The following is an 18,473-nucleotide window of genomic DNA, read 5'->3' as shown; positions in this document are numbered from 1 at the left end:
TGGCTTATTGAATCCACACTTTTTTAAAAGAAAAGGACACAGAACTGCCTACAACCTGCATCCTGAATCTCACTTCCTGCTGCAGTTTGCATGTGGTTTGTGCATGTCCCCCAAAGCCTCATGTGCTAGAAGCCTGGTCCCCAATGTGGCAGTGTTGAGTGGGTAGATCCTTTAAGAGGTGGGGCTCATGGGACATGATGAGGTCCCTGAGGTAAGTTAGCTCTCCTGAGAGCCAGTGTGAGGGCCCCTTCACAGGACCCCTTCTACTTGTTACCCATCCCCCTGCCCCTTTTCTTTTTCATGTTATCACAGCCTGGGGCCCCTTGCCAAAATGCAGGCAGCATGGTATTTGGACCCTCCAACCATCAGAATCATGGACCAGATAACTCTTTATAAGTTATCCAGTCTCTTCTCTTCTGATACAGCAACAGAAAATGAATTAAGACAAACCCTGGGTACACATAATCCCCAGGAAAGATAGTTGCAGTACCATGAGCAAAAGAAAAAGCCACATAATCTGATTGTGTAATATTTTATTTGTTGTTTACATAGAATGTCATTTTTCCCATAAATAAAAGAACATTGATAAGCCAATGTGGAGTCACATGCCTGTGATTTCACCAACTTGGGAGTCTGAAGGAGGAAGAAAGATCACAAAGTGTGAGGCCAGCCTGGGTAAGGTAGTGAGACACTGTCTCCAAGTAAAACAAAAAGGGACAGGGATGCAGCTCAGTGGTATAGATCTTGCTTAGCATGCACTAGGCACAGAGTTCAAACTTCAGTACTGGAAAAAAAAAAAAGTACAATTTAGATCTATTATACTTGTTTGGTAGGGAGAAAGGCTGTATCTGTTTATAAAGCAATTTGTTTTCTTGATTCAATTTGCCTTCTCATTTTCCACTTCGCTAATGCTGCTGGTACATTTAAAACATTTTAGCTCCAGCAGTTAAAGAAATGACCACCTTAGATTTGGATCAGAGCAGTGGCTGCCGCTCTCCAGGTTACAAGCTGTTGGAACCGCAGGAGTGAGTCTGTGTTGACGGGGCTCACATTTCTAACTCTGCTGACCCAGTAAGGTGGAGCTCCTCTGATCTGGGTCTAGAATTAGGACCGGGAAACTCATCTTCTTAGCAAGATTCAGCAGCCTCCTCCCCATGGACGGGCAAAGAGGATTAGTACTGGCTTTTCAGGATTGTGAGCTCCAACAGTATTAAGGCTGGCTGCTCTGATAGAGTGGTATTAGCAGATGATACTGTCTTTGACATGTAGGGGTCCATGTGGGGTGTTATGTGTATCAGAAAACAGCTGAAGAAAAATGTATATAGAGTATCATTTACAGTATGATAATTATTGTTTGTTTACATTTTATTATAGGCCATACATAGATTGTAAGATCCCTTTAAAATTTTACATTCAACTGGCAAAATGATATATAATAATATTTTTTAATTATGTGGGTAGCTTATATAATGACCTTGAAATCATTTAGTACATACGTATATTTAAAGCAGTGACTGTTATTATGTTGTTTCAAACATCAATGCTGTAGGATTTGAAAAGTGACAGTGCTGCAAATCCAAATCCATCCCCATGAACTCCACACTACTAAAAGTCATGTTTTCATTCTCAATATTTGCATTTCCCCAGCTCTTTCTTTGGCCAAATGAATTGTAAATCTCAGTTTGGGTTTTGTTGATTTTCTTTCTTTTTTTTTTTTCTTTTCTTTTTCTCAAAACGTGTCATAGAAAGGAGATTGTGTATTTCCTCTTAGGAAAAATTCTCCAAGTTTCATATCATTCAGGATTAGCCAATATGGGCATTTGACATGATTCAAGTTCAAGTTTGTGTCTCTTTCAAGCATTCCTCTTTCTGAGGCTTCCTCTTCTGCATTCATTTTGCACACATTGGCTTAGTGACCTGAATCCTTAGCAGATTAACAGCAGGAAATGTTGTCTGACACTCCGCTGCCAACATCTCGTATGTACGCTGTGAAACTCTTTGTAAAAAAATCAAGCCCAGTGTTTTTGCTGGCCAAGAGGAAGCGTGCTTTGCTGGAAAGCTATTATCTACTACAGTGCACACTCAGAGCACAGAAGTCTGATTTCAAACACAGGCTGAAATTTCTATGACAAATGCAGGCAGAACCCATGATGGTTGAAAGAACAAGGGGTTCTTTAAAAATAAAAGAAGGTGGAGGGGTTTAATGTTCAGGAAGGGACTTTTGTCATGTCTGTGCTGGAAGTATTTTGTACACTGAATCTCAGTCAAAAAGTAGAGTCGACTCTGTGGCCTTCCAACAGTTCATTCCTGCTTTGGCAGTGCTGTGTGCCATATGTATGATGATATATGCCCATCTTATGTTTTGGCCTAAGATGTGCCAAATGTGCCAGTGTACGCAATGCATATTCAAAACCATTTGTGTGTGTGTGTGTGTGGTGCAATTGAGTGTACACTCAGTTCTGATAATACCAGTTCCCAAACAATACTATTTTCAAACAGTTTTGTAGTTTTACCTATACAACAGGTAGGGATTTGTTTTTCATGGGAGTAACAGGGGTGATGTGTTTTCTGTGATTTTATTACACAAGATGTAGCATTTTTTTTTTTTTTAAGCAGTGAATCCAGGGGCACTTTTCCACTGATCAACACCCCAGCCCTTTTTATTTTTATTTTGAAACAAGATCTCAGTAAGTTGCCAAGGCTGGCATCAATCTTGTGATCTTCCTGCCTCAGCCTCCTGAGTCGCTGGGATTATACAGGTTTGTGCCACTGAGCCCAGCTTAGACTTTCAATACTAAGTCAGTCTCTATATTAAATTTTAGCATTGGAAATTTGATCAGTCTCCTCATCAAAAGCACCTTAATTACCAACATTTGTTGTTATAGCTTTCTGTGAGCTAGGCAATGTGAGGTGTTTTTACCTTATTTCATGCAGTAACTCTGTACATGCTGATACTATCTCCAGTTTATAATGAGAGTCGTGAAATACAAACAGGTTGGATGACTTGTCTAACAACACATTACTAGTTAGTTGGAGCGTTGGGGATATTGGAAAAGCAAACTTGTACGGGCTAAGAATGTCCCTTTTATAAACGTATGTAAGTACTGTGAGATAAATTCTAATTTCTAGATAATTTAGACATGCAAATAAATCACATGTTCACATATTTTGTTGAAGAATTTAGAGACCAGGAAAAAGTTCCCCATTCCTAGTTTAACAGAACACTCCAGAGGGTCATTGCTAACTTGATCGAGTAAGAATGTAGTAGAATAATTATTGATTGATCTCCCATGGTTTTCTGAAAAGCAGATTGCTCATGGAATTAAAGAAAGAGCTGGCAATATATGTGTCATCTAGATATGTGATCTCTGCCCCTCATGTCAGCCCTCTGTGAATACGCTGCCTGGGTCACACTTGGGATTAGCGCTTAGCCTGGAAGATCCCATTAAATCCTGCCCCTATGGGAATGAATGGATTCTGGCAGAAGTGATGCGGATAATGGAGTTTCCACTATGCTTATTAAACTTGGCATTGAATGTACACTGGAGACAAAGTGTAAAGTGACAGTAGATATCCACAGGGCAGCTGGTGCCATGTCTTGCTTCTGGGGCCTCTGGCTCTAGCTCTGTTTTAAAGGCCTTGTGGACTCCTTTGTCACAGATCAGATGCCATCGCTTTTTGTTCCTGGGTTTGACCACAGCATCTTGGTAGTTTCCAAGGGTAAATTTAAAAACACACAAACAAACCCACTGTCCACTTAAACTTCAGGGCAGTGTTCAAAAAAAAATTTTTTTTTTCTTTAAATCAAGAATTTAATAGAGAAAAAGAAAAGCCCAGAGCAAGATGATTTACACCGAGTCCAAGTGTCTGATTGGGCTCGCACTCTGGTCAGAGAAGTGTGGTGAGCTCTTCAGGGGTCCTGTACTTGAGGTAGGCAGTGGTGTGATCATTTAGAAATAGAATTCTGACTGACCTTTAGCAATGAGGAAAATAGAAAAGCATTCAGTGAGGAAAATTGGTTCCGGTAGGAAGTATGGGTGTGGGGGAGGGAGGAAGGAGAGCATTTGCTTCAAGATTAATCCAAGATAACTAACATAAGGAGAAATCCTTTCCTGGAATTAGTGCCAGTAGGTTGAATTCCTGCTGTTTCAGGGCCCTGCGTCAGGGCAGTAAAAAGGGTGAACTGTTTCCTGTCCTCAGTGAGCAGAAATAAAAGTCAACCATTTAAGAACACCAGTTCTAAAAGAAAATCAGTGGTGTGTTTGAAGAAGAGATGCCATAGAAAGCATGAACTCCTTGTGGTATTTTGTCCCCTGAACTAAGGGCACAGAAGTATCAGTTTTCCTGAAAGGTCTCAATATCATTCTGAGTATTTTCTCATATTAACAGGGTGGTCTAAGGCAAAGCCAGTATAGAAGGGGGCTTTGTTGTTCATTAGTTTTTCTGTTTTCACAATGAGTGTGTAGAGAAATGTATGCATAAATTCTAAGGAGCCCTAAGGATATCCACACCCCCTGATGAAGACTGTCCCTCCTCTTCCTGAGAAGTAGGCACTGCTGATTAGCTCCAGCTCTCAGGCAGAACATCTTGCTTTTCCTTCTTTTCTTCATGGCTGTGCAGCTTCAGATGGGTAACAGTAACCCATCTTCTAAGGTTAGAATATTGCTTTTAATCTGTGCCTTTTGAGAGCTGGTTCATAGCTTTGTGAGACTGAAGAAATAAAACAAATTCTGTTGTCGTCTTGTGCAAATACAGTACAATCTGTGTTCCTGCTTTTGCACTCATTAACTTAAGCACAGATTAAGAAACGATTTGCTGGCACTCAAACATGGAGAAAACACTCATTTCAGAAAAGGCACTGCCAAGTGTAGCTGTCTCCATGTTGGGTCCTCTCCTGGGTTTAGTTCTGCGTATTTGTGCCTGTCAATCACAGGAAAGGTGTTAATGTTCTTGCTCCTTAGAAAAGGGAGATCTAGACATTTATTTATGTCCCTGTGTTGATTCTTTAGTTTTGTAGCAGGATCTTGAGAAAAAGCCATGTGTCCCAGCTCTACAAAGGGGAAGTTTCTCTTCTTAAATAAACAAAAGTCAACAAACTTTCAAGATTTCTGTTTTTCACAAGCGTGCATATTTCATTCATAGCTTTAAATGTAAGTTAGTATTTTGTGGGGTTTTTTTCCTCCAGAGTTTGATGACTTGCTGTTTCTCACTTGAATCTTTTTATTGTAGCATTTGACTGGTTTACCATTTCTTGAGGCCTTACATTTCTCAAGAAAATCTCTTAGAAAGGATGTTTTAGAGTTTTAAGCATGTGGACATAGGTAAACCAATTGTATCTTAATGTAACTATGAGAGTGTATACCAAAGGCCTAAAAAAATACTGAGTTGGACCTAGGCAAAATCTGAAGAAGGTACATGTATTGTCACAAAAAAATGTCAAATTCCTTTAGAGTTCTCACATTTCAATTTTTTTTTAAACTTTTAAGCATAGTTTAACTTAAGATGTAACTTTCAACTGTACTTGAATGAGTGACCCGGGGAATCTTACAAAATGCAGATATCTGGGGCTCAACTTCAGAAATGTGATTTAATTGACCTGACACACAAGACCTGGGCACTGGTGCATGTTCTAAATGCTCCCAGGATCCGCTGTTGAAAACCACTAGTTTAAAATGTTGCCTGCATGTCATTGGTTATGACATGCTAGTGGAAAACAATTTACATAAAGTTTCATCAAGTAACTGTTGGAATCTCTTCATGGCATTTGACCAAAAATAAAACTCAGTGAAAGATAAAGCACAGGCAGTCACAGTGCCACTGAAATGTCCTTACAGTCAGGGATCAGAGGCAAGTGTGGAGAGTCCACTGTGATACAGACAGATATGGAAAGTGCTGTTGTGGTGCTATAGATTCAGAGTGCTGTCAGGTACAAAGGCGCTCTCTCATGGGTCTGGGAAGACAGGACATGCATTGAAGAAGTAACTCTGGAGAAGCCTCTGGAAGGATGAGGGGGACTTGGCAGGCAAAAGCCAGGCAGAGCATCTTGGTGCTTTCAGGGCACTAGTACAGGTGACATCTGAGATGGGATTAAACACATCCAACCTGTTTAAATCTATGAGTTCATAGTGATATTTTAGAATAAAAATACTCAACTTGGAGACTTGGAAGGGTGCTAGAGCCCCAACTTGTTACCATGAAAATGGAGACAAGAGACAGAAGCAAGCATTTATCTGGACTGTGGGTAGATGAATAGTTCTGACAAAGTATCTCTTTATAACTATACTCTAGCTAATAAAGAGGAAGGTGTGATTAGTATCAGGATATCACCATGTTGCCCCGGAGCCACTGGATCTGGGGCAGTGATCATCAGCGACAGCTATTATCGCAACACAGGCAAGCCCTCACTCTGTGCCTCCCTGTGAGATCACATAGAAACAGGCCCCAGTCTCATCAAGCCTCTAGATTTAACTAGCAATGTACAGCAAATGTGGGAGACTGGGAACAAATTAAATTGTACCATGCAGATGCAAATAGCCAAGTCTAGAATGAAGGAGCTCTGCCTGCAGTGACCTCATTTCTTAGATAAGTTAATTTCGAGGGGAAAGTCAAGGTAAATGGAGAAGCTGCACACCCCAGTTTGGTTTTTCTGAAAAATAATGTTTTAAGTTTTTGTTTATGCATGATAAAAGTAAAATCACTTGGAGTTTAATTTATATTTTTATCTATTTGATAAATTATTGACAACTTAAGAGATTATTGCTTTTTATTGCATTCTTTCTTTATCTCTCTTTTTTTTAATTTAGTAGACTTTACTTTTTTGAGTACTTTTAGGTTTACAGAAAAATTATGCTGAAGGTACAGAGTTCCCATGTACCCTTCCTTCCAGTGTTCTTTATTTTTAGCATTTTATATTAGTGGGGTATATTTCTTACACTTGATGAGCCAACATTGATATATTATCATTAACTAAACTCATAGTTTACATTACAGTTCATTCCTGGTGTTGTGTATTCTGTAGGTTTTGACAAATACGAAATGACATGTAGCCAACATTACAGTATCATACAAAGTAGTTCAGCTGCCCTAAAAATGCCCACTGCACCTCTTATTCATCCCATCCTACCCTCTAATCTCTGGCAACCATTGATCTTTTTTATTATCACCATACGTTGCCCTTTCCAAAATGTCATATACTTAGAATCATGCAATATGTGAGCTTTTCCAACTCTTTTTTTCTCTTAGCAATATGCATTTAAGTTTCTTTTGTGTCTTTTCATGGCTTGACAGCTCATTTCTTTTTATGCACTGCTAGATGTACCAGTTTGTGTTTCCATTTACCTTTCGAAGAATATCTTAGTTGCTTCCAGGTTTTGTCAATTATGAATAAAGCTGCTGTAAACATTTGTATGCAGGTTTTTGTTTGGACATACGTTTCAACTCATTTCCGTAAATACCAGGGAACATGATTGCTGAATCATACGGTAAAAGTAGGCTTAACCTAGCAAGAAACTACCAAACTGTCTTCCAAAGTAGTTGTACCATTTTGTATTCCTACTAGGAACGAAGGTTCCTATCCTTCCATATCCACACTGGCCTTTGGTGGTGTTGTCTTTGGAGTTTAGCCCTTCTGATAGGTGTAGAATGGTATGATTGTTTTAATTTGTAGTTCCCTAATGACATAGGATGTTGGGCAGCTTTTTATTTTCACTTATTTGCTATATATATATATATATATATATATATATATATATATATATATATATATATATATTTTCATTCTTTGGTTAAATGTCATTTCAAATTATTTTACCCATTTTTTTAAGTAAATGGTCATTTTCTTATTGTTGAATTTTGGTCATCAGTCCTTTGTCAGATTTGTTCAACAAATATTTTCTCTCAGTATGTGACTTTTCATTCTCAATATTCATTCATTCTCCAAACACCAAATTGCATGTCAATTTGGAAAATTTAAATTAAAGAAAAATTATTTTTTAAAAAACTTTTTTAATTGTAAGTGGACACAATAACATTACTTTATTTATTTATGTTTTTATGTGGTGCTGAGGATCAAACCCAATGCCTCACACATGCTAGGCAAATGCTCTACCACTGAACTACAACCTCAGCCCCTAAAGAAAAATGCTAATAGTTAAGAGTGAAGCTTATTTACATTGCTTGGGAGTGTGCTGTTTTTAAGATAAAGCCCTCCAGATTGTTAGGTTGTAATATCCTCATTTACTATACAAGAAAGAGAAATACAGGTGGTCCGGTGAAATTCCAGGAAGAGAGCAGGCCACCATTGTGCTTGTCACTCCAGGAAAGTAAAACTGCCTTTTCTGGATGATTGCCTAGTAAAAGTATATGTGAACTGGGGATGCCTTTAAGCCAAAGATGACTTAACTCACCAGAAACCACAAGACTGAAAACTCTTAGTTTTATCTGGTTAGGTAAAGTATCCATTCAGAATACTGTGTCGTTTTTTGACTCATGGGTATATATAGCCATTATATCTAATTAGTAGTAAGATAGATACTTAGATTTGATCACTTATCAAGTGATATCTTTGAGAACTGTAATATTTAATGTAATTTCTCCAAATTTTCCAATCTGGATGTTGAGCTTTAGTCATAAGGTTATTATCTGTAGGTACCTACAGATGTCAACAACTAGTAATAATTGACTTCCAAAGCTAGGAGAAAACCATCTGAGTTAGAAGAGTAGAGAAATGTGTAGAGTTGGGAGAGATTGCAGAGGGGATCCATTCCAGGGCTAGAAAGTGGGTTTCAAGAGATGCTCTATCTCCATCCATTGGCAGAATTTTTGTCATTGCTATGTGCAGAAGGGTACCAAAGCCCCATCTGGACTCCTGGGAAAAGAGTACTCTTATCCATTAATAGTTTGCCATCAGCAAGACCCAGTTATAGTCTTGAACCCGTACTCTGCTTGCTCTACAGAGTCTTACATCCTTGCTCAAAGAAGAGAAAATGGAGACTCAAATGACTTAAGAGCCTTTCCCGAAGTCACCCACCTAGTTGGTAGCCATGCTGATGTTTAATAGGAATATCATTGTTTCCAGTCCATAATAGGCTTCTACAGTAGATTCTAGACAACTGATCTGGGTTCTGAGGGCCAGAAAAAAAAGTATCTCCAGTATAAGGAATGGACCACTCTGTCATTTTCTTAAAGACTATAGGATTCAAATGTTTAAAATACTCAGTAAGAAAGGATATGGTCTATTTCAGAGAGCACTGAGTCTTTTAACAGAAATCAAATTCTGGGAAACAGGAAAAATAGGAGTCATCCTAGTAGTCTCTGCTTGAGCTAATCCATGTTGCCTGTTAGGCAAAAGGAAGAATAGACCAGAAGACAGCTAATTGAAATTGATGACCAGGTTTGCCTGTGACACATTCCGAAAAAATTCTTGTTTTGAAGACTGGCTCTGATCTGGTGGTTCAGAGGAGGTGTAGAATCAAGCAAAGCCTTGTGAAGTTGTTGTATTTGCATTTGGTTTTTGTTTACTCATTGAGAAAGTACGTGGGCAGTTATTGGTGTGTGTGTGTGTGTGTGTGTGTGTGTGTGTATGCGCACGTGCACCCATGTGCATGCGTAAGTAATGTGTTCTAGCTGAAGCAATTAGGTAGTAAGCAGGTGACATTTGAAGAAAGAGCATGTTCAACATTCTTAGCAATCAGGGAAATGCAAATCAAAATTATACTGAGATTTCATTTTATTCCAGTTAGAATGGCAATCATCAAGAATACAGATAACACTAATTGCTGGTGTGAATGAAGGGTAAAAGTACACTTATATATTTCTGGTGGAATTGCAAATTGGGATAACCATTTTGGAAAGCAGTATGGAGATTCCACAGAAGACTAGGAATGGACCCAGCTATCCCACTCCTTGGTATGTATCCAAAATAACTGAAATCATCATGCTTTTGTGATTCATGCATACCAATGTTTATAGCAGCAAAATTCACAATAGCCAAGTTATGCAACCAGCCTAGGAGCCCATTGACAGATGAATAGGTTAAGAAATTATGGTATATATACACAGTGGAGTTGTATTCAGCCATAAAGAAGAATGAAATTATGTCATTTGCTGGTAAATGGATGGAACTAGAGAACATCCAACTAAGTGACATAAGCCAGACTCAGAAAGTCTAGGATTGAATATTTTTTTCTCATTAGCAGAAGCTGGGGGTAGGTATAAAAAAAGGGATCTCATAAAAATAGAAGGGATGCCAATAGAGTAGAGGAAAGGAACCGAGAGGGAGGGAGAAGAGGATGGCATGAGGAAGTACTGGAGAATGAATGGAATCTATAAAATTATGCTGTGTCCACATATGAATATACTCCAGTGAATCCTGTTTATTTTTAATATTTATTTTTTAGGTGTAGATGGACACAACACAATGCCTTTATTTTTTTATGTGGTGCTGAGGATCGAACCCAAGTCCCGCCCGAGCTAGGCGAGTGCTGTACTTCTGAGCCACAATCCCAGCCCTGTGAATCCTGTTTTTATACACACACACACACACACACACACACACACACACACACGAGTGCACTAAAATGATAATAATAATGATAGAAGAGAGATCAGTAGAGTAGAGCAAGTGAATGGGGGCCTTCCCATGCACTTTTGAATTCAATTGGTATGCATGTATCACAAAAGCATGCTGATTTTAGTTATTTTGGATGAATACCAAGGAGTGGGATAGTTGAGTCATATGTGGTTTTCATTCCTAGTCTTCTGTGGAATCTCCATACTGCTTTCCAAAATGGTTGTCCCAATTTGCAATTCCACCAGCAATGTATAAGTAAGTGTACCTTTTCCCCTCCATTCACACCAGCAATTATTGTTATGTGTATTCTTAATGATTGCCATCTCATCAGTAGAGTAGAGCAGGTGAAGGTGGGGAAGGGAAGGTGCTAGGGAATGAAATGGATAAAGTTGTTATATGCATGTACAAATGTATCATAAGAATCCCACTATAATGTATGATTATGAGGTACCGATAAATAATAATAATAATAGAGATATGGAAATAAAGGAGAAGAAAAGTAGGAGTAGAATGTGTTAATATTAATCAGTTCATTGGTATCCCCAGGACTTGTATTCATGGTTCCTACAGAAAACGTGCATTATAACATGCTCTGCATTTAACAGTCTGCCATTTATCAGTCACTGGGCCATAATAATGACTGACATTCATGGAATGCATGATATATGCCAACAGTGGACTTTGAATACATTATTTTAATGTCAGCCATTCCAAAGAAGTATGTGATGTCCTTGCCTGCTTTATAGTGGGGAAACAGAGGTTCACATTAACTGCAAGGGAATACTGAAGATTCAAACCCAGGTTTGATCTGATTCTAAAGCTACCACCCATAGCCATTAGCATAATACTGCCCTCTCATCCAGCTTCTCTGAACCTCTGTTCTTATCTGTGAACTGTAGATAATACCTAGAGAAGCACTGGAAGAACCAGATTTTGTGAAAACTTTAAAAATTTGTCAAGTACTACTCCGAAATAACTTGCTGGCCTGGGGTTGTGGCTCAGTGGTAGAGCGCTCACCTAGCATGTGTGAGGCACTGTGTTCAATTCTCAGCACCACATATAAATAAATAAAATAAAGGTGCATTGAACAACTAAAAAAGATTTTTTTTTAAAAAAGAAAATAACTTGGTATTGTTTATAAATAAGGATTTAAACCATGAAGGAGCATTTCATTGTTGTATCATTTATTCATAGCCAATGAGCAATGTTATGTAGTTTTGCTAACAAGTTATTTATTTTCATCCTTTATGGTAGTTTTTTTTTTTTTCAAATGCATCATTGATTATTTAGCTAGCTACAATTTAGGCTTTGCTCTCCTATCATAAATGTATCCTTTTCCCTAAACAGTCATGCTTGAGGGGACTGAGTAATTAACTTTCAAAATAATTACAGTCACACAGTAATAGATACCACCTACAGGTCTTTTGAATGCTCATTATTTTGGCATGAACATAGTTTATCAATTTTCATATGTCTCATTGTTAACATACTAAATCTTAAGGACAAATTTGCTGAGCATATTAGATGTAAAGTATTAGTACCACACAAACAAAAAGGGAACTTAGCTTAATTGTTGCCAGTTAATCCAATGCAGACTTCAAAGCCATGTTTAAAGACCTTTGAAGCAGTAGATCAATTAAGGGGATGGATTTTCGCACTATGAGTACATTTCCCCTTCTCCATTCATAGGACTATTTGATGGTCCAAAATATAGCATAGATATCTAGATCTTCTGTTTATATAGGGTAATTAAAATCTTGAAACCTAATGAATGTTTTATGATGTTTAATAAGAAGTATTTGTTCTCACAGAAATTAAGAGAAATTTGAACACCCTACTGAAATTCATGGCACAAAACCAGAAATTAACTAATTAACTTAGTTTAATGGACTTTAGAAAATGACCCTTCGACTTTCTGAGTAAGGATTAGAATAGAAAGTTCTAAATGAGGTTCTGCCTAAAACAGGAAGCAGGGCTGATGTTTCTGGGCTTGGAATCTTACAGCCTGGGGAGCGTAGGTGGGGCATCCAAAACATGGCCATTGTGGATCCTCTTTCACCATCAGGATTTTTATATTTCACAATATTTGAGGCTTCCGAGCATCACATCATCTCTGTTTAGGAATCACTCCCCATCCTAGTCACCTGTACTCAGTGACACCATTGACATTTGGTTTTATTCTTTGTCTGTTGGGGTCGGCTTTTATAAGTCGAGGCCCCACTTTGTAGGTAGCCTTTTTATTCAACAGGAGATGATGGTGTGAACACACATAAACAGTGGCAGCACACAGCGTCTGAAGTTTTACCAAGTTTTATTTGTTCCAATTGGGAGAACTTCCTTGTGGATGTTGACTTGTTTTTCTGTTGTTTCCATAGAAACGCTCCAGAGGGCAAGTGCTGTTTGACAAAGTGTGTGAACACCTGAACCTGCTAGAAAAGGACTACTTTGGCCTCACGTATCGAGATGCTGAAAATCAGAAGGTGAGAGAGAAGAGCAGTGTGAACTGTTGTGGCTTGAATTGCTCCCCCAGGAAAATCCAGAAGGGTTGATCACTTTGGCCACCCTCCCTCACACGCCTACTTTTATGACTTAGCATCCCCAAATACTGTTCCTCACCCCTTTTCTTCATGAAAGAAATCCTGGCCAGCTTCCTTTATTCTTGAATATCTTGAAAACAGTAAGTCAGCTCTTCTGTTTTTCATCCTTGAGTTATTTATGGCTCCAGCAAAGTATTTTATTTGGTGTTTTTTTTAGATAATATATATTTCAGTGGAATTTTGAGCCCAAGAAATACACTTTGATTTTTATGAAGAAAACGTGTTCATGCCCTCAAATTCTATGAAGATATTACAGTTGTAACATAAACTGTTGGAACAGTTCACTACTGGGGCTCCTGTCTTCCTCTTGATTCATCTTCTTATGTTTTCATTTTCTTACCGAATCAAAATAGGAGGTGGTGCATTTGCTAACCTGATACCTATAATTTCATAAGTTCTTAATATTTAAGGCAATACCTCTATAGGTGCTTACACTTGAGGAAAGTCATCTGTTTAAAACTTTTCCCCACAACTACCTGAAAAATAAGGAGAAGATTGTTTCCATTGTACTAGTGCTAAAAACTAAGTCACATAAGTTTTGCCCATAGATGTTGCTTACTATTGTGGTGTCAGACTCATTCTTACTGAATTTACTAGACAGTGTCTGACTTCATTATTAAACATCTGGCTTCTGTAATGAGGAAGACCACTGATCTCAAACAAGTATTCATTTGTTAGAAAAGGTTTAAGAAGATGCCTAAGCATCTGTGATGATATAAGTCACTAACGTAGAAGTGAATGTTTAGAGCCAGTGGGTGTCAGGATATGTAAATCTTTTAATTTATTTTGGAAACTTGTTTGAATTCTGATCTTCTCCCATTTTTTGCCCTTCTGTGTCTGTGCTAGCAGAGATCCCTGAAGGTAATGGTTGTAAAAGAAAAATGTCAAGCATGAAGGCACATGTGCGTATTTTCTCCTTAGGCCAGTGTCCAGACCCTCACAGGGCAGGGCCAGGCGGAGGCCACCAGAATTGAGGGAAGGGTGGGGAAAGCATTGTGGGAATGTCTGTATCAAAGCAACATTAAATCACCTTTATTCTTCTCTGATTCCAATTCATAATGTTATTTCCTTTGCAGAATTGGTTGGACCCTGCTAAGGAAATTAAAAAACAGATTCGAAGTAAGTTCTTTTGTATTATTTTACGTGGCAAGGTAAAGATATTTAAGAGAGCCGCTTAATCTGAATTGGTAGCTCATACCCAAGTGGCCAATGTGAATAGAGGTTTTTGAAAGACAGATTACAAGTTCATATTTGATCTGGCACATTGATCCAGCTCAGACAGAACCCATTTTTTTTGTCATTATAACTCAAATTAAAATAACTTTGACACTTGACCTATTCCTCTGCCTGTACACCCATGTGAAATGTATGATTTAATTATGTCATGCTCCGTTGGCAGTTAATCATTAAAAGTTCCAAATTTAATTATTAATGTTGTATTAAGCCTAATTGTCACAAACACTTAAAAACCAAGCTAAAAGCAGTAGTCATTTGATACTTTAAAGATGGAATAACAAATCAGAACGAAGTTTATTGTCTGGTGACAACCTCTTTTCTTAGTCCCTGAAAGTGAATTAATAAATATATATTTCCCAAAAAAAAGGGAAATATATATTTTAATGAATATATAAAAAATTCCATGAGCACATCTCAAAATTGAAACATAAGTGGCCAATAAGCATTATTAAGTTGCTAAATCTAATGACCAAATGCATTTTAACCTGAGAAATCATTTTCCATCTGTTTGGATTAACAAAGATTTTAAAAGTTTAATATGTTTAATAATAACTGCACTGACTACTAAGAACCCAACGGGTAGAAGTATAAATTGGTGCAACCTCCCAAGGGAGCAGTTTGTCAGTATTTATTAAAATTTAAAATGTACCTACTCCTTGACCTTCCATTTTACTTGAAGAAATTAATTCAGCATATGTGTTAGAGAAAAAAATGCAAGTGTGTACACAAGTGAAAGTTCATTACAGTGCTGTTTGCAGTAGCAGGAAACTAGAGGCAAGTTAAATACCCATTTATAAAGATGATTAAATCAATCAGGGAATAATCATAGACAGATGTCTTTGGGTTTATTAGTGAAAATCAGGTTGAAAAATCATATCTGTAATATAATCACATTTGCTTTTTAAAAGTTATGCATACATAGAGCCGGGTGCAGTAGCACACACCTGCTGTTTGGGAGGCAGAGGCAGGAAGATCACAAGTTTAAGGCCAGCCTTAGCAACTTAGTGAGGCCCTAAGTAACCTAATGAGATGCTGACTGATTAAAAATCAAAAGGACTGGGCAATGAAATGAATCAGATATAACTTTCCTATGTTCATATATGAATATACCACAGTGAAGCTTCACATCATGTACAACCGTAGGAGTAGGGTCCTAATTAGAATAAAATATATTCCATGTATGTATAATATGTCCAAATATACTCTACTGTCATATATAGACGATATATAACAAATTAATAAAAAAACATAATGCACATAGGAAAAATGGGGGACTGGGGATGTGGCTCAGTGATAATAAAGCTTTCCTGAGGTTCAGTCTTCAATACCAAAAATCACAAATAAAATGTTATGCTTATATAGAAGCATGGGATATTTGTAGAAAGCATGACAGATTAACAGGAATTAACTCCAGGAATGGCCTGCACAATTGAGAAAGGAGGTTTGCTAGTTTTATTTTTTAACATTCTCTATAGCTATTACATTTGCCATAAGCATGGAAAATCTTTATTGTAACTAACTACTTTTTTAAAAAAAAGGTTCATATTTTTATCAATAAAACTAAGGATAATTAGCTTAATTATCCTGAATAACTAATTCAAGTTGAAGAATAAAGAATAAATTTAAGATCAAATAATTAATGGGAATATCCTTCCATTTTAAGTTTTCAAAGAGTTTACTGTTAAAAGAGAGGAAAATACTTCTTAGTGCCTTTGAAAGTCCTGAGATATAAAAATAACCCAGGTACTAATAAAACAATTGGTAATGAGCAGTTAGAAATGGTTTGATTTTAGATAACATCCCTCCAAAAGTCACTGTCTTCTAGATGTTAGAGAGTCTGTTGATTATTTATACAATTCAACATCATTTACCATATTCTGAAGAGAGACTCAGTGTATCCACTGATCAATTAATTGGATGGAAGTAGTTTGAGATTGAAGACAGGAATATCTACTGTTGATAAATAGATCAAAACACTTTTTTTCTTGTTCCAAGGAATCCTAATAAAAATTTTATGATGACAGATGTGTTCTAAAGGTTTTATATGGCATTATTAAAAGCAGATGTGAAGAATATATATCATAGTGTTTTGCATAATGTTATCTTGTGTACATCTAACTAATAAAATGTCCAGGCAATCAGTAATTGCAAAGTGCTTTGAAAATACGTAAAATGCTCAAGAATAAGTTGTAATACTGTTACAAGAAAGGTGGTATAAACTTTTTTGCATATTGTTAGTAGAATTTCTTTTTCCCCCTTACTTTTCCATTTATGCTGTCTCCTGTCTTCTTGAGACACAAAATTTAAAATGATAATCTAAGTATGAAATGTAAATGATATTTTTTTTACCATGCAGGTTAGGAAGTCATGTGAATCATAAATTTAAAAAAAAAAAAAAAGCTTTGTTGCAAGAGAGGAGCCAAAGGAAATTGGAAGTTATTAAGAGTATAATTTAGTATTTTTTTTCTATCTTCTTGTTTCCTATCTACTAAAATGTCCTCTTTCCACAAAATTTCTTCCCACCAGAGCAGAGAGGTGTTATATTATATAATCATTTGCCATCACACATTTCTTCCCAGAGATGACAAAGGATCCTTTTTTATTCTGTAGGTCCATAGTAGACTCTAGTAGAGATCAGTTAGAGAACGGAGATCAATCTGATATACATTTTAAGTTACAAATTTGTGATACATGGTAAATTTTAAAACCAAAAAGTTTGTTCTTAATAAAAAAAAAACAAAAAACTCTAACTCTAGTCATGTTTAATGCATGCCGGATCTTAAAAACCTCTAAAAATACTATATTTTTTATCATAAGTAAAGCATATTTAAAATATGGTAATTTTATGATATAGAATATATGGTCTATAGTAATTTCATGATATAAATGAACTTTTAAGATTTGGCCTGCTTTAGGAGAGTAAAATTAGAAATTTTTTGTAAGAATGAACTCCCTTCAATGCCTTTTCTGTTTATCATAAATTTGCAATTTAAAAATCCTACATCAGCATTATAGAAATATTCGTTTTAATGTGTTCCAGCTGTTTCATTTCCTGTTTCTCACGAGGGCCCTCATCTGAGCAGATGTGGGTCTACAAGTCACTCATCGCATAAGTGCCACTTTCTTGTTTCTGCCACTTTCTTTACAAGGATGTGTATTTGAGCTTTATCTTCTTTTCTCATTAATCCCAGGTTTTATGCCTTATTTCACTGACTTTTTTCTTGATTGGAATGTAGATTGTAGTTTCCATAAACTTTCCCATCATTTCAAAATAATGCCCTGAAAGACCTTGTAGTTGCTTGGGTTATAACCTTACATTTGGATTTCTTAGTAGTAGTGATTTTCACTGTGGTTCCAAAGTCTACCTCCGTCAAAAGCACAAAAGATATTAATAAAATTACGAGTTCTAGACCATATTCCAAGTCTCAGGAATAAAAATCTCTGGAATAGAGCCTAGAAATAGGCATTTTTAACATGTTATTTCAGTTTCTTTTTAGGCCCACTATTATTTGCAACATACTTTCCTAAAATGAGGATTTTTGCATTGAAATGGGTTGCTTATGCTTTTATTACTTACTGTTTTCCAACTTAGAATTTTTACCCTGAGTTTATTATAAGATTGTTTTAATTACATTGCCAGACTATTCATTGGAGTCGAGGCATACTTTGAAGTCGATGAAAATTACAAAAGAGCAATAAATCCGTTTCCCATAACTAATCCATTACTTTTAATTTCACTTGAGGGAAAGCCAGCTCTTGTTATGAGTCTTCCTACTGGCAAGCGTTAAAGGGATCTATTTTAGTAGGAAGTGAGCAGGAATCAATAGGAAAGTAAAACCAAATCAGACTAATTTTAGAATAAGAAAAGGATTTTTTTTTTAAGAACAGTGGAAAAAACAACCGTTAGAAATATATTTGATTAACAGATATTTTTTGGCTTATAATTCTTATAGCCCATATTTGAGTAATATTTTGACTGGTTTACATTATGATATTAACTACCCAATGATATCTGATCCTATGCTAATTCCTTTATAGTAGAGTTCTTGGCATGTGGAATCTCAAGTGTG

The 18,473-nt window shown here is 36.7% G+C and overlaps 1 protein-coding gene across 5 annotated transcripts in view; it reads left to right on the top strand.

The window, feature by feature from the left end:
* The window catches only part of Epb41l3 (erythrocyte membrane protein band 4.1 like 3), a 151,249-nt gene that overhangs the window by 86,213 nt on the left and 46,563 nt on the right, over window positions 1-18,473 (top strand). For all 5 annotated transcript variants that reach the window (XM_071602450.1, XM_027942897.2, XM_027942898.2 and 2 more), the window contains exons 4-5: window positions 12,946-13,050; window positions 14,244-14,286. In XM_071602450.1, coding sequence (XP_071458551.1) covers window positions 12,946-13,050; window positions 14,244-14,286 — 148 coding nt within the window. The remainder of the gene's footprint in view (window positions 1-12,945; window positions 13,051-14,243; window positions 14,287-18,473) is intronic.

This window comes from Marmota flaviventris, chromosome 16 (genome assembly GCF_047511675.1).
Source record: "Marmota flaviventris isolate mMarFla1 chromosome 16, mMarFla1.hap1, whole genome shotgun sequence".
NCBI classification, from domain to species: domain Eukaryota; kingdom Metazoa; phylum Chordata; class Mammalia; order Rodentia; family Sciuridae; genus Marmota; species Marmota flaviventris.
The sequence above is the reverse complement of the archived record's forward strand: the minus strand, read 5'-3'. Positions and strand labels throughout refer to the sequence as shown.